Source organism: Canis lupus, chromosome 2, assembly GCF_048164855.1.
Source record: "Canis lupus baileyi chromosome 2, mCanLup2.hap1, whole genome shotgun sequence".
Classification (NCBI taxonomy): domain Eukaryota; kingdom Metazoa; phylum Chordata; class Mammalia; order Carnivora; family Canidae; genus Canis; species Canis lupus.
In genome coordinates this window covers 73,247,377-73,261,163 of record NC_132839.1, presented here as the reverse complement: position 1 = coordinate 73,261,163, position 13,787 = coordinate 73,247,377, and the positions used below count along the sequence as shown (strand labels likewise).

At 42.9% G+C, this 13,787-nt stretch overlaps 1 protein-coding gene across 16 annotated transcripts in view; it reads right to left on the bottom strand.

The window, feature by feature from the left end:
• Positions 1-13,787, bottom strand: part of APBB2 (amyloid beta precursor protein binding family B member 2) — a 375,292-nt gene that overhangs the window by 104,233 nt on the left and 257,272 nt on the right. For 12 of the 16 annotated variants that reach the window (XM_072806715.1, XM_072806682.1, XM_072806734.1 and 9 more), the window contains 3 exons: positions 8,837-8,899; positions 8,343-8,428; positions 8,188-8,248 (listed from right to left, as the gene is read on the bottom strand). In XM_072806715.1, the coding sequence (XP_072662816.1) occupies positions 8,188-8,248; positions 8,343-8,428; positions 8,837-8,899 (210 nt within the window). The remainder of the gene's footprint in view (positions 1-8,187; positions 8,249-8,342; positions 8,429-8,836; positions 8,900-13,787) is intronic. The other 4 variants (XM_072806752.1, XM_072806762.1, XM_072806746.1 and 1 more) reach the window with 1 other exon arrangement.

Sequence of the window (13,787 nt, the reverse complement as noted above, 5' to 3'; positions counted from 1 at the left end):
CCCCCCAGGCAGCTGAGAACTGGTTGCAAATGGGCCATAACAGAACAGGAAAGTGCTGTGTAGAAAGGTTAGGTCGGCTTCCCTGCAGAAGATGCAGGAAAACAATGCTTTATTGATCAGGTTTCAAACTTTTTAGTGTTATGACTCTTAAGTGTTGTTGGGTATAGACCAGCAGCAGCAGCATTTGGAAGCCTAACAGAAATACAGTCCCCTTGTCTTGTCCCTAGAACACCTGAGTCTGAATTTGTCAACACATGCAGGGGAGTTTAAAGCACTGCAAAGGACTGGACCACATGAGTTGGGGTGTCGGTGAAAAGAAAGGGGGAGCCTGTCCTCAAGCGATGACCTTGCAGTTCTGTCACCCAGACCCACCTCTGACATCTCTGCTGCCTCCATCCAAAACATCAGGGCCACCTAAACTTTACCCTTAAAGAAAGCTTAGGGAATTAATAACTGGGAGTGGGTGCAGACACTTTCCTGGGCTTCTGAGTCAAAAGCATCTGAGTTCAAGTTCTACCTCCACCAGTCACTAGCTGTGTGACAAAACAAATTATGTAACCTGTTCAAAGCATCAGTTTCTTATCTGTAATATGGGAAAATAAACACAATGCCTGGTGTTCACAGGAAATCTGCATGTGAGTGCCTGTGTGCAGAGCATAGGCTAAGTGTGTTTGCAAAGGAGGAGTCAGCAGCCTGTCTCCAGCCCTGGAGAGCAGTAAGCAAGTTACTCTTTCTTCCCTTCTCCAGCTCTTGAAGATAGATGAGCCTAAACGATGGCATCTCCAGATGCCATAGGTCGGACTGCTACATTTTACCTGGAATTTCTCAGAACCAGGGTGACTTCTGAGACGATCACACATTCATTTTACAGATGAGGAAGGTGAAGGTGGAGAATTAAGGAATTACCCAATTCCTTTTCTACAGACTTCAGAGGAGAATGTCCTAAAGGGAGTTCTAGAAGCCTCTCTTCATAAATATCCTGGAAATGATTTGTTATACACTAAGCCAGGGTGGTCCAAGGCCCATGAGACCTGGCTTTGAGTGCCATCTCTACCACAAACCGATTGTGTGACCCTCAGAAAGTTATTTACTCAACTTTTCTGGGACTTACTTTTTTTCACCTGTAAAGGAGGCCCTTTAGATCATCTCCGGCATCCCTTCCAGCTATAAGCAATTCAATGATTCCCAATGAAAGGTGGCTCCCGCCCATTTCTTTAAAGATGTAATTTTCAATATTGCCCACAAGGTGGCGGAACGGCTCCTTTACAGAAGTCCAAGCAGAGCGACACAAAGGAGGAAAAAGAACTCTGAGAACCTAGCATACTTTTTTCAAAGGATTAAGTTTTCTACAATTTAACTATAAAATGTTATTCTGGTGTTGATCATTATAATCAAGGGTTTGGCCAGAAATGTGCTACAGGCCATTAGAAAAAGACAGTTTTGGGGCTTCTGATTGGCTCAGTCGGTTAAGCATCTGCCTTCTGCTCAGGTCATGGTCCAGGGTCCTGGGATCCAGCCCCTCATCAGGCTCCCCGCTCAGAGGAGAGCCTGCTTCTCCCTCTGCCTCTGCTGCTCCCACTGCTTGTGCTCTCTCCTGCTCTCTATGTCAAATACATAAATAAAAATCTTTAAAAAAAGTTTTATGGGGTTAAATTTGGATTTTAAGGTATTTAAAGTAGGATGAATAAGAGGTCAGATAGCAAATTAATGGGAAATTAGAAATGCAAGTTATCTGACTTGCACCCAACCGACTGCCCAAATAGGGCAAGGAGTTGCCTTCTTGACAAATGAAGCACAAAAGGCAATTATATATAAAAAGTTTGTGTACACAGGAATTTCAAAAAACATTTTCACATGGAAAAAGTAATACAAAAGAGAGAAAGAAATGATTAGAGAAAAAAAAATATTTGAGATTACAATAATGAAGAATGTTTCAAATCTAAAATGCATAGACACTTATACAAGTGGTACCCTGAATTAGATCTTGGAACAGAAAAAGGATATTAGAAGAGAAACTGATAACATCTTAATAAAGTGTTTAACCATTTGGTGCTGTTAATTTCTCAGTTTTGACAAAATGTACTACGGTTATGTAAGATAGGACGTTAGGGGAAGCTGGGTGAAGGGGAATTGGGAACTCTCTGTACTATCTGTGCAACTTTTCTGTATATTTGAAATTATTCCTAAATAAATATTTAATCTACAAATTTCATAGAAAAATAAGCTTAGAGGAAGAAACAGCCAAGAATGGACAGAAACAGAGTTTCTTCATAAAGCAATGTCCTGTCTTGATAATTTAAGAAGGGGAAATTTTAGAGGACACAGTAGCCCATGTGCAATAAAACTAGGCTGAATAAATTAAAATGACAACGCCTAGAGTTAAAGTGGGCAGTGAACAAAGAAGCGTATTCTAGGACATGACTGGTGGAATTATATGCTGCTGTATCCTTTCGGTAAAGCAATTTTGCAATAGGTGACAGAGTCATAAACTGATAGCCTCTGACCAGGGAGTACCAGTTTTAGCAAACTATACCAAGGAAACAAAAAGATAAAAAGTCACCTAGTTTTATGAAGTTGTAGCTCTGCTCTGCAGTGCTAGAAGTTGCTCCTGTGGCCACTGGGTGCCTAGGTGGATTACGGTGCTATTAATTAAAGTAGCATTATATTAATGGAGTTAAGAGTGACACATCTGATAACTGTAGAAAGGAATATATGAAATAATTTTTTAAAGATTTTATTTATTTGTTTGCGAGAGAGAGTGTGTGTGCACAGAAGTACGAATTGGGGGAGACCAGAGGAAAAGGGACAGATTCCTTTCTGAACGAAGAGCCCAATGTGGCACATGATCCCAAGACCCTGAGATCATGACTTGAGCTGAAATCAAGGGTCAGACACCCAACTGACTGAGCTATCCAGCACCCCTGAAATGATTTTTAAAGAGCTCATGACATAGTATCCTAGATTGGGTCCTGGAACAAAAAAAGGACACTAGTGGAAAAAAATTGAGAAACTGAATAGGGTCTATAGTTAATAATGTGGTACCAGTATTTATTTATTAACTTTGATTATTATACTAAGATTATGAAGATGTTATTTGGGAAAACTAGGTGAAGGGTATATGGGAACTCAATCTCTGACTTTCTGTAAACCTAGAATCATTTTATTTTATTTTTTATTTTCTCAAAGATTTATTTATTTATTTATTTATTTATTTATTTATTTATTTGATAGAGAGAAAGAGAGAGAGAGAGAGAGAGAGAGAGGCAGAGACACAGGAGGAGGGAGAAGCAGGCTCCATGCAGGGAGCCCGATGTGGGACGCGATCCCCGGACTCCAGGATCGCACCCCCTGGGCCAAAGGCAGGCGCTAAACCACTGAGCCACCCAGGGATCCCCTGTAAATCTAGAATCATTTTAAAACAAAAAAATGAAGACCTCAGAATTATATACAAACACACATTACTCTCAACTACAAAAGAAATTATTGCACAAAAATTTAGGTAGGCTTGAAAAACATTTTCAAAGTTTTAAAAATACTTTGCTCTTTGGTGAGAGGGTTAGGGAGGTCCTTGTGTGCGTGTGGGGTGGGGGTGGTGTGGTCATTTTATGTTGTCACTGCTATTTAGAGGTTTCCTTGAACAAATGATTATCAAGGTGCCCAGACTCAGTGGCTGGAGAGGGTTGGGAAGTACCACATCCTGATACCCTAAAAATGATTTTAGTTGTTTTAGCATGTACGCTTCACTCAGGAAGGAAGACATTTTCTATAATAACTTTTTAGTAATCAGTCCTTAGGGGCTATATTTATAATTCCATGGCACATGAAATTAATTTTTTTCCCTAAAGAGAGGATAGTTTCTGCTTATCTGGGGGGACTTCAGTTTTCTAGCTGTTGGCAGACTGAAGGAATGTGAAGGGTTATCTAAAGAAGTAACTGACTTCCACAAAGGACTTGAACATCTCAAAAATCCAGGTCTTTGCCACTTCTTCCTTCTTAGGTGCCCTCAGTGACATCAAACAGGCATTAAGGGGACAGATGGCAAAGCACAGCACACACTTGTGTTGTGCGGAGGACTCCTCCAAAGTGACTGCACACTGAAGTTAGTTCAAAACTCATCGGCTTCTTCAAAATTGGTAAAGAATAATTTCATTTAGGGCTGCTGGATTTTAAAATAGTTGTAAATCTGACAGAACAGCTTGGTCTTCCCTGCAAGGCATCCTATGCCTGGAATTTCCATTAGCAGGTAGCGGGACCATGCATCCAGAGGGGAAACACACAGCCAGACTCCTCAATTTCCTCAAAGGAAGGTCAACCCCACTGGGTCCATGGTGAATTAAAGTGTGTAGATTTGCCAATCACCAGCGATGCAGCCTATCTCCACTCCAGCCCCCTTGGCTTCCTCCTGTTTTAGGACCAACCTTGACCATAAGCCTTGTTGAAACCATGCTACAAAGGGATGGAAAAATCCTGCAGCCCATCCCTTCCACTTCTGGAGTCCAGTTCATCACTGCCTCAAATCAGACCCACAAGCTAGTCCACACTGTCATAATCTTCCACTAGTTCACTTGAAATGAGTTTTGCCTGGGTGTTTGTCCTTTGCTTCCAACGAGTCATGCTATAAAACACCGACTGACAAAACCCAAATTTCCATATATCTATGTATAGTTGGAATATTACTGAGGACACATAATTTGGTGGTTGCCCCTAAATAAAGCTCCAGGTGAGGTTTTTTTTTTTTTTTTTTTTTGATTGAGGTATAACTGACATATAACATTATCTTTGTTTCAGGTATACAACACAATGATTCAGTATTTGCATACATTGCAAAATGAACACCAAAATAAGTCTAGTTAATATTCATCATCATATAGCTACAAAACATTTTTTCTTGTGATAGGAGTTTTAAGATATATTCTCTTAGCAACTTTCAAATACGCAAATGTATGAAGAATTTTCTTTTCTTAAAGTCTCGTGAGTGTGGGCTCTGTAGCCACGTGGCCTGGATTCAGATCCTGAAGCTATTTACTTACTAGCTGTTTAACCCTCTGTGATTCAGTTTCCTCATCTGCAATATAGAGATAATGATACTCAGGCCACTGAATTTTTGTGACGATAATTGCCAGGAGAGATAAAGTCTTAAGGACAATGCCTGGAAAAAAGTGAACACTCAACAAACATTATTACTGTTACTTTATAAAGAAGCACTAGAAACACTCTTACACACCATAAGGAACTGGGAGGTTTTTGCCTCATGTACAGTGTGATACATGTAACAGAGGGTTCTAAAACGCTCTGCCCTCCCACTACGCTGGGGGTCTTCAACAATGACAGTGACTCTCTACAGCAGGGGGACCTGCAGAATCCAGGGTGGGTGGGATTAATTAGAAGCACATATAGTAAAAAAAAAAAAAAAAGCACATATAGTGTGCAAACATCTCGGGATTCTCCATTGTCCTAGGGATTTGTGCCATTTACCCTAAGAAACCTCAGTGAAAATAATCACCAAGAGGCACAAAAAAATGAACCTGCAGGTCAATTTCCATAACTGTGTGGAGTCGTATGATTTGAAAAACTATGTATTTTTCCTTTTCCCTAGTCTGATCTTTTCTGACCCTTGTCTATTGCCCCAGCACAGACAGATGTACTGATTATTCCTTTACATTTTCTGTGCCTTAAAAGAAAAAAAAGCATTTGTTCTTATAAGTTTTCTAAGGTCTTATATAAAACAAGGTAGGATATAAAATAAATAATCCCATACATGCACTTTCTCATTTAGAACTCAGTACAGCTTCAGTAACTAATGGCAAAACCAAATGTCCTCATTAATATGAACAAATTCATAATAGGTGTTGGAATAGACACGTGGGTACCAGCAAGGGGCAGATAAAGAATTCAGTGAACGGTGCCACTGGGAGGTAAAAAGAGAAAGCACAACTTGGGTAATACTTCAACCAGGCCTTCTGTCCTGGTAACAATCTCCTCTCCCCCAGCAACTCACCAGCCCTGCCCACTCGTCAGTTTTGCCATCCCTCCCAGCACACCATCCCTCCCAGTGCGCCAAGTGCACCATCCATCCTAGCACACCAAGTGCACCATCCCTCCCAGAGCACCAAGTGCACCATCCTTCCCAGTGCGCCAAGTGCACCATCCCTCCGAGCATGCCAAGTGCACCATCCCGCCCAGTGCACCAAGTGCCCCATCCCTCCCAGCGCACCAAGTGCACCATCCCACTCAGTGCACCAAGTGCACCATCCCTCCCAGCACGCCAAGTGCACCATCCCTCCCAATGCACCAAGTGCACCATCCCTCCCAGCACACCATCCTCCCTGAGCACCAAAACTTCCCATCACAGCTGGCGCTTCAGGAAGGAGGAAGAGACTGCCACCCACCCCGCCTCCTCGCCTCCTCCAGCCTTCGGGGAGAACCCTTGTAAAACAGCTGGTAGCAAAGCAAATGACTCCCAGCCCACCTTCCTGTTTTACTACATCCGCTCCCTGCCATAAAATTTATCTTTAAAGGCCAGCATGTTAGCAGCGGCCCAAGGACTTGTTCAGAATGCCACTGGCTCTAGAACACCTTCGTGCTATGAGGCTGCGCTTAGAATGTAGCGGAGCGGACTAGGAGCCCTGGAAGGAGGGAGGAGGTGTTCAAAGGCAAGCAGATGATTCGCCCAGCACAGACAGCAGTATGGCAGTTTCAAGGAGTCAAGGTTTTGAAACGGCATGGTGTTTCTCACTTAACTACTACTAAGGGAGCTTATTTGCTATTTTATTCATAGACACAAATCTGCTTTGGGAGTGAGAAAAAATATCTAGGACCAGCTACATAATTTGCAAGTGGAAATGTAATATGCAGAATGAAAATGCAGAGCCCCTGTTCAAAAGGCAGGGGTAAAATGCCGTAAAAAGTGTTGAAACAAAATTGTTGCTTTTCTTCGACATTCTCTCTCTTCAATCACTATGGTGTGTTTTACTAGGTATTTAAAGTCGCTCTCTTGGGCACAGGTCATCTGCAGGGTAAGTGTAGACCCTTACAAATGGCCCAGGGCCCTGCCCACCCTGCATGGACCAACACCTCCTGGGTTTCCCATCCCACCTGCTGCTGGACTGATGCTCCTGTGCCCTGGTCAGGAATGGGGAAACTGAGTCAGGAATCCTCCCCTTTTCTGTGGACCCATCTCCCCTACCCCGATGCGCAGCAGATAGGTGATCCTCAAGTGTACTGCAACATCTGTGCCAGGACACACTGGGTACCCGGATTGGGAGTGGGCAGGGCCTCACCCCCACTGAACACACTGTTAAGCTGTCAGTCTTGGCTGGGGTGGCCACTACTTTGCCCTTCCTTGAGATGCCATGGAAGCATGTGTGCCCAAAGCCAGCTCTCTCCAAGCTCACAGTAAGGCTCCTACTGGGGTGGAAGGCAGTAGTCATTGCTGGACGGATGCCCAGATGAGGATGTTTGGCAGGGCCTGAGGTGCCAAGAATAAGGGAAACAAACAGTTGAGAACCTCTCAAGGAGGCAGGGAGGTTGGGAGGTAGCAGGACTATTCATAAGGAGAGGCTCCAACTCCCCGCTGCATGCTCCATCGCCCCATTGGACTTCACTTGCAAAAACACAACTCCAGACATAAAATTATTAAGAATTTCAAGATGGTGATCACCCAGCATTAAACCCCAGGCATGGGACCCTGTGCAACTACACTGGCCACATGCCCGTGCTGGCCTTGCTGGCATCCCACCAAAAGTCCAGAAGCAAAAGCTCACTCTTGTTTTCCTATTGTCAATCAGGCCTGTGTTTATGAAAGACACAGTGCAAGTGTGAGGCTGTCCTAGACCAGGTGGGCGTGAGGGGTCTTGCAGCACCTGCCGATTGCCCCTCCCATTGCTCTGCAAGGCAGAGCCTGGTGTATCTTTAAAGGCCTCTGGAGCCCACTCGTTCGAACAATAATTTTAACTTATTACACTGCACAGAACTGATGTAGTGAGATATAGGCACGGTCTAGATGATTATGGAAATCCTCCCAAACCTACCTTGGCCTAGGGATTTATTTTAAGTATTGAGGAGATTAGGAAAGAGAGAGGATCGAGGAATAATCACTTAGTAAGTAGCTCTGGGTTAATAATTTATAAAAACCAAGCCATTTCCAAAGTCATTACTTTGACCACTGAAAGCACATTTCTCACAAACCTTGGCTTCTGGGTCACTATTGATACTGCAAGAATCATCATCATCAGCATGTGGGGCATTTCTAGAAAGAAAAACAGAAAATTGGACTTAGAATTCTATTATAAACTCTAGCCATGAGAAGCCACACATTATGGCAGGCCTTCCCAATGCCCTACCTGAGTTTCAAAGACGCATAGCGGAGTGTTGCTCCTTCAAACTCTTTTAAACTGGGGTCCGGGTTGACTGTGGCTGCATGCAAGTCCTAGAGGAAAACAGATCCCTGTTAATGGAGAAAGGGGGAGGCCCCGTGATGTGGCCTCAAATATCAAGGGGGAGAAAAGTCCTCCCGGCATGAGGCAGAGAGTGTATGTGAGCTTAGGCAGAAAAGGGCATGCAAGGACTGCTGGATGCTGGCTCGGTGCAAGCCCCAGTTCTTACAAGACAACAGGGAACCCGGGGCAATCAGCTTGAAATCATTCACAACAGGACACATCAAAAAAAAAAAAAAAAAAAAAAGGCAACATGTGTGTGAGCTGGACATCCCTAGCAAAAAGCCCCATCACTGCGTCCCTGCAGAATGGATGATATTCATGAAGAAGAAAAAGATACAGCCACAGCCATGCAGAAAGGACAAAATATTAAATGATCTGGAATCTGACAATATACTTGCCTTCCAAATGTCACTATTAATCTTTCCCCCATTCAGAACAGCAAAATCACTCCATGGCTGTTTCTAGACATATAATTATTCACATAGGAAAAAAGCACATTGATTTAAAAAAAAAAAAAAGGAAAGGAAAAAAAAAGGAAAAAAAAAAAAAACACAAGACACCGTTGTTAGCATTGATATTCACAGGACAGGTTACGGAACAAATTCACTCTACCAGCAGCTTGTTAGCTGGTTCTAGATCTAGATTATCACCTGAAGCCTTGGATGGGGGAGAGAGACGGTGCTCGACTTACTTACCATGGAAATGACTGACCACCATTAGTGGTCAGCGTTAGATCTTCTAAACGTGGCCTTCAAAGCACACAATATGCTTTCAAGGATCCAGTGCCTAGCATACCTAATTCCACAGGAATTTTTTTCTCTCCCGCTAACTAAATAGAACTCTCTTCAGAGATGGGGCTGGAATTAGGGATGGTCCCTGTCACTGTGCAGATTTGAAAACTGGGAAGGTCCATGGCCCAAGGCATAAAGACCTGGGGCCCAAATTATTTTCATGTAAAAGAAAAAAGGACAACGAAAGGGAAGGAGGGATGGTCAGGAGCGCAGCCTTGATCTCAACATCTGACCTAATCAAAAACCAGCTCTACACAATCTAATGTAAGTTCTTCAAATTCATAAAAAGCTCCGCTTCCTTGCCACACCAGCTTCTTCACAAATTAGTATTTGATCACGAAATGATTTTGTAAACATGATCACAGAACAAAGCTCGAAGCCCTGCCTTGCTGGGAGAATGCTCAGAGTAGATCTTTGAATCGAAACAGCCCTTCCATTGCCCTCAGACAACAGGCAGTGCTGTTGGTTTTTCTTCCTTTCTACCATATTGAGTGAATATTCAAATATTTTTTATCTAACATTTGGGGGAAATAAATGAAGCGAACAAAACCCAGGGACATCCTTGTGAACGTGTTCCACGGATCTGTCAGGTGAATAATTGCTTTTCTTGGATAATAAATCAACAATGGAGACTTTTCACTCAAGTCACTTTCAACTACAGTGTTTTGAAAATGAGAAGGGAATAGTGACCCATGATTTCTGCTCATGACATTAGTATAATTTTAAACCCACTAGAGGCAGAGGCAGCTAAGTTCAAATGTGCCGTGTGTTGAGAGATACGTCCATTTAACTCAGCAGGACTCGATGAGCGTGGAGTCACTGCAAATATAGATTTATCGTCACCACTGCACAGCTGGTGTCACTGCTGCTTTCCCTTTTGGACTAAGCACCCGAACTGCAGTTTTTGGAAAAAAAAGTAGAACTCACACCAGTATACCTACTTTTTAAAAAAAGAATCTTTTATTGAGGGGGGCGGGGGGAGGAATGCTGCCCAGACCTCTGTCTTTATCCTACCCCAGCCCCCAGAGCAGTGCTCAGTTTTCACTGAAGAGAAAATTAATAACATAGGAGGGTCTACTTGTTAGCTGAGGATATCCGTGAGCCCCCTGAAATCACGGTGGGGTTCTGTGCATGCACGTTTTCCTGGGGTAAAGATCCCTCACTTATCTCATATTTTCAGAGGGGCTGACCAAGCAAGGTTTAGAGTCACCACTGTAAGTGTAACTCATAGGACCTGAAATCCCAAGAATTTTAAGCTAGAGTTTGTTTTTGTTTTTCCCCCAAGGGAAAATAAGCCTACTTGACCCAAATCATCATCACTGTTTACATGTGAGCAATATGTGTTTTTTCATTTAAGTTGAATGTTGACAAAAGGATATCAGATGGTGAATTAGTAAGACTCCAGGTAATTATGTTCTTGTAGAGAAATTTAAAAAAAGAAAGTGTGTCTGACAAAAGGAATCTGAAATCAAATTATCTTCAACAGGCACTGTTTGGGGACTAGAAAGTATTTTTTCAAAAAGCAAGTATTCAGAAAAGTCTTTAGCATTTAACTAAAGTCGTTCTCTGTGTGCATGGTTTAAGCAAATTTTTTTAATGTATTTACTTTTTGGATGTTGGGTCTCTATAATGTAAAAGTTGATTATAATTCTAAAACTGTATGAATCCAGCTCTTATGCTACAGAGATGTGAGTCAGCTGGCAAACTTCCAACAATCACCTCTTACAGATTTAAATAAACAAAGGTCATATACAGCAATTCTTCAAAAGCTAAAATAACACGGGGATTCTCAAAGGAACCCTTTAGTACAAAACTCAAGTAAGGCCTAACATAACAGAAGTTATGACTAGAACAAAAGACTCTTTACTCTCCTCTTAAAAGCACTCATTTTTAGAAATTCCCTCTCCTACATAAATGATCATAAGTTTTCTTTTTTAAAAATGAAGGGCAACAAAAGACAAAAACAATCCATCTTGAGTTTTAAAAACCACATATTCTATTCACCTGTTTTGTTTTGTTTTGTTTTGTTTTTTAAGAGAGAATACATTTTAGCTAATCATTAAAAAAAAAAAAAAAAACCAACCCAAAGAGATTATTTGGTTCTATAGAAAATCTGCAGTCTGCATGGCAGGAGTGAGAGATGAAAGAAGAGGTGAGACAAAGAAAAAGACAGTGAGAGAGGGAAAGGCAGGTGGGCTCTAGGTCTCAAGGACAAAGACTGACAGACGGGGAAAGGCTGGTGAAAGAACAGAGACCATTTCCCATGAGCAATGACCTCCCAACTGATCATATTTCAGGCAATGCAGCTCAATCTTTGCACCGTGGAAGAATGTTCTGGTGCCAGAGTTATAGATGGGGACATATTGTCCTGGTGCTTTTCTTGATCTTGACCAGGTGAAGCACACCTTCACCTAATCAAAGTGATGACACTGAGTTCTGGGAGAGCCTTGGAGCCTTAGCTCCTCAGTGCCGGTAGTATCCCTGGGGACTGACCCACCCCTAGAACATGGTGCTTATTATGACCCTTCATGACCTTTCAGCATAGTGCCCCTCATGATCACACAGCAGAATCCATGTGAGGGTTCCCACTAAGGGGCATCTAATCGTCTAACCTTGACTACTGAGGGTTTTCTTCTTCCTCATATCTCTTCTGGGATCTTAGAAAGTAATGCTACAAATCATACAAAAATGATACATCATCCTGCTGGAAAAAAGCTAACACTGGAATTGACAGTGTCAACAGCATGTTATTGAGGATGGGGTCTGAAGGGATGGGGAAGTTTCTAAGAAGTGATATCAAAATGTAACCTGGAGAGCAAGCCTGGAAGGTGAACCTGCTGAGAACCAGGCAAAGAGGAAAGCAAAAGAATATTCCCTAGCGACTCTGATGAAAGCTACAATCATCACCTTCATGTGCCCTTCAGAAGGTCTGCTGCAAAAGCCCAGGTTGAAATCTTGCCTCTGCTCTCATCTGCTCTGTGACCTCAGTTCCTTGTCTACGAAACAGGGCTGAGAAGACCTCACCATCAGAGTGTGGACAAACAGATCAAGAGCATTATCCTTTATCTTAAGGACTGCTGTCCGAAGGTGCCCAAGAAATGGCAGTTCCCATATCTTATGCTCTCTCCTTCCACAGTGGAAAGAAAAAAAATAAAGCCATTTGTAAGAATAAAAAATTGGGGGACCTATGGCCTACAAAGTGTTATGAATTATGCTTCTTAATCCTCTTCTGTCAGGACTTGAACCTTGGTACGTGTGGCCTTGATGATAAATGGCAGAGCACTCGATATCTTGGCACTCTAAGGGACAGGCCAGGTGATATTAATGAGCATTGAATCCCTAGATGTGTGCACATTTTTAACTTCTTTGTAAAATGCTTTCTGTGTTTTGTTGGATGCAACACTTGTCAGAAGAAGAGAGTTATGGTTTATAATGCAAACATAACCCAGAGAAGAAGAAGGAAGGAAGGAGAAAGAAAAAGAAAAAGAAAAAAGAAGAGGAATCAAACTAGTAAACAGACCAACAAATAGCTGTGCAATTAAATTCATCTTTGTGAGCCAGGGGAAGGTCAGGAGGCCCAGGGCTCTAGTGCCTGTGTTGCTGCTACAGCAAGTCAACCAAGAACTCACTCAGCTATGAAACTGGCTTATTCCTTCACTCAGCAAACATTTCATGAACTTCACCATGAACCAGACACTGTGACAGGTGCTGGGGATGTAAGATGAGGGGACAGGTCCTGACTCTCCCCCGCTGCCAAGGAGGGAGACTAATATGCTCCAAGTAATACTACTAGAAGGGATGCCTGGGTGGCTCAGCAGTTGAGCATCTGCCTTCAGCTCAGGGCTTGATCCTGGGTCCAGGGATCGAGTCCCACATCGGGCTCCCTGCATGGAACCTGCTTCTCCCTCTATGTCTCTGCCTCTCTTTCTGTGTCTCTCATGAATAAATAAATACAATCTTAAAAAAAAAAAAAAGGACACTCTGGAGTAAGGGCCTTTCAAAGGGGAGGGATGGGAGCAGTAAGTCCCAGGGGAAGCTAGGAAGAGTCCAAAAAGGAAGTGACCTAAACAAAGGCAGGGAGACTAGATTCATTAGAAGGCCCACCCGCTCTTGTACTTACTCAGCACAGAATCACCTGGAAAGCATATGATAAAGGCAGATTTCCAGGTCCCACCCCTGGAGAGTCTAGCTCAGTGGCCTTGGGTAGGACCAAGGAATCAAGATATTCTATAAGGGTCAGCAGTCACCTTGGCTGCCGTCCTTGGCCCACAGGCTAAGAAATACAACCATACCATTCACTAGGCCCTTCTTGAAAGTTCTCGCTGCTCATGATTACTTGATTGGGTCAAGAAGTTCAGTAAAAAGATGAAAGAAGGGGATCCCTGGGTGGCTCAGCGGTTTAGCGCCTGTCTTCAGCCTATAGGGCGTGATCCTGGAGTCCCAGGATCGAGTCCCATGTTGGGCTCCCTGCATGGAGCCTGCTTCTCCCTCTGCCTGTGTCTCTGTCTCTCTCTCTGTGTCTCTCATGAATAAATAAATAAAATCTTAAAAAAAAAAA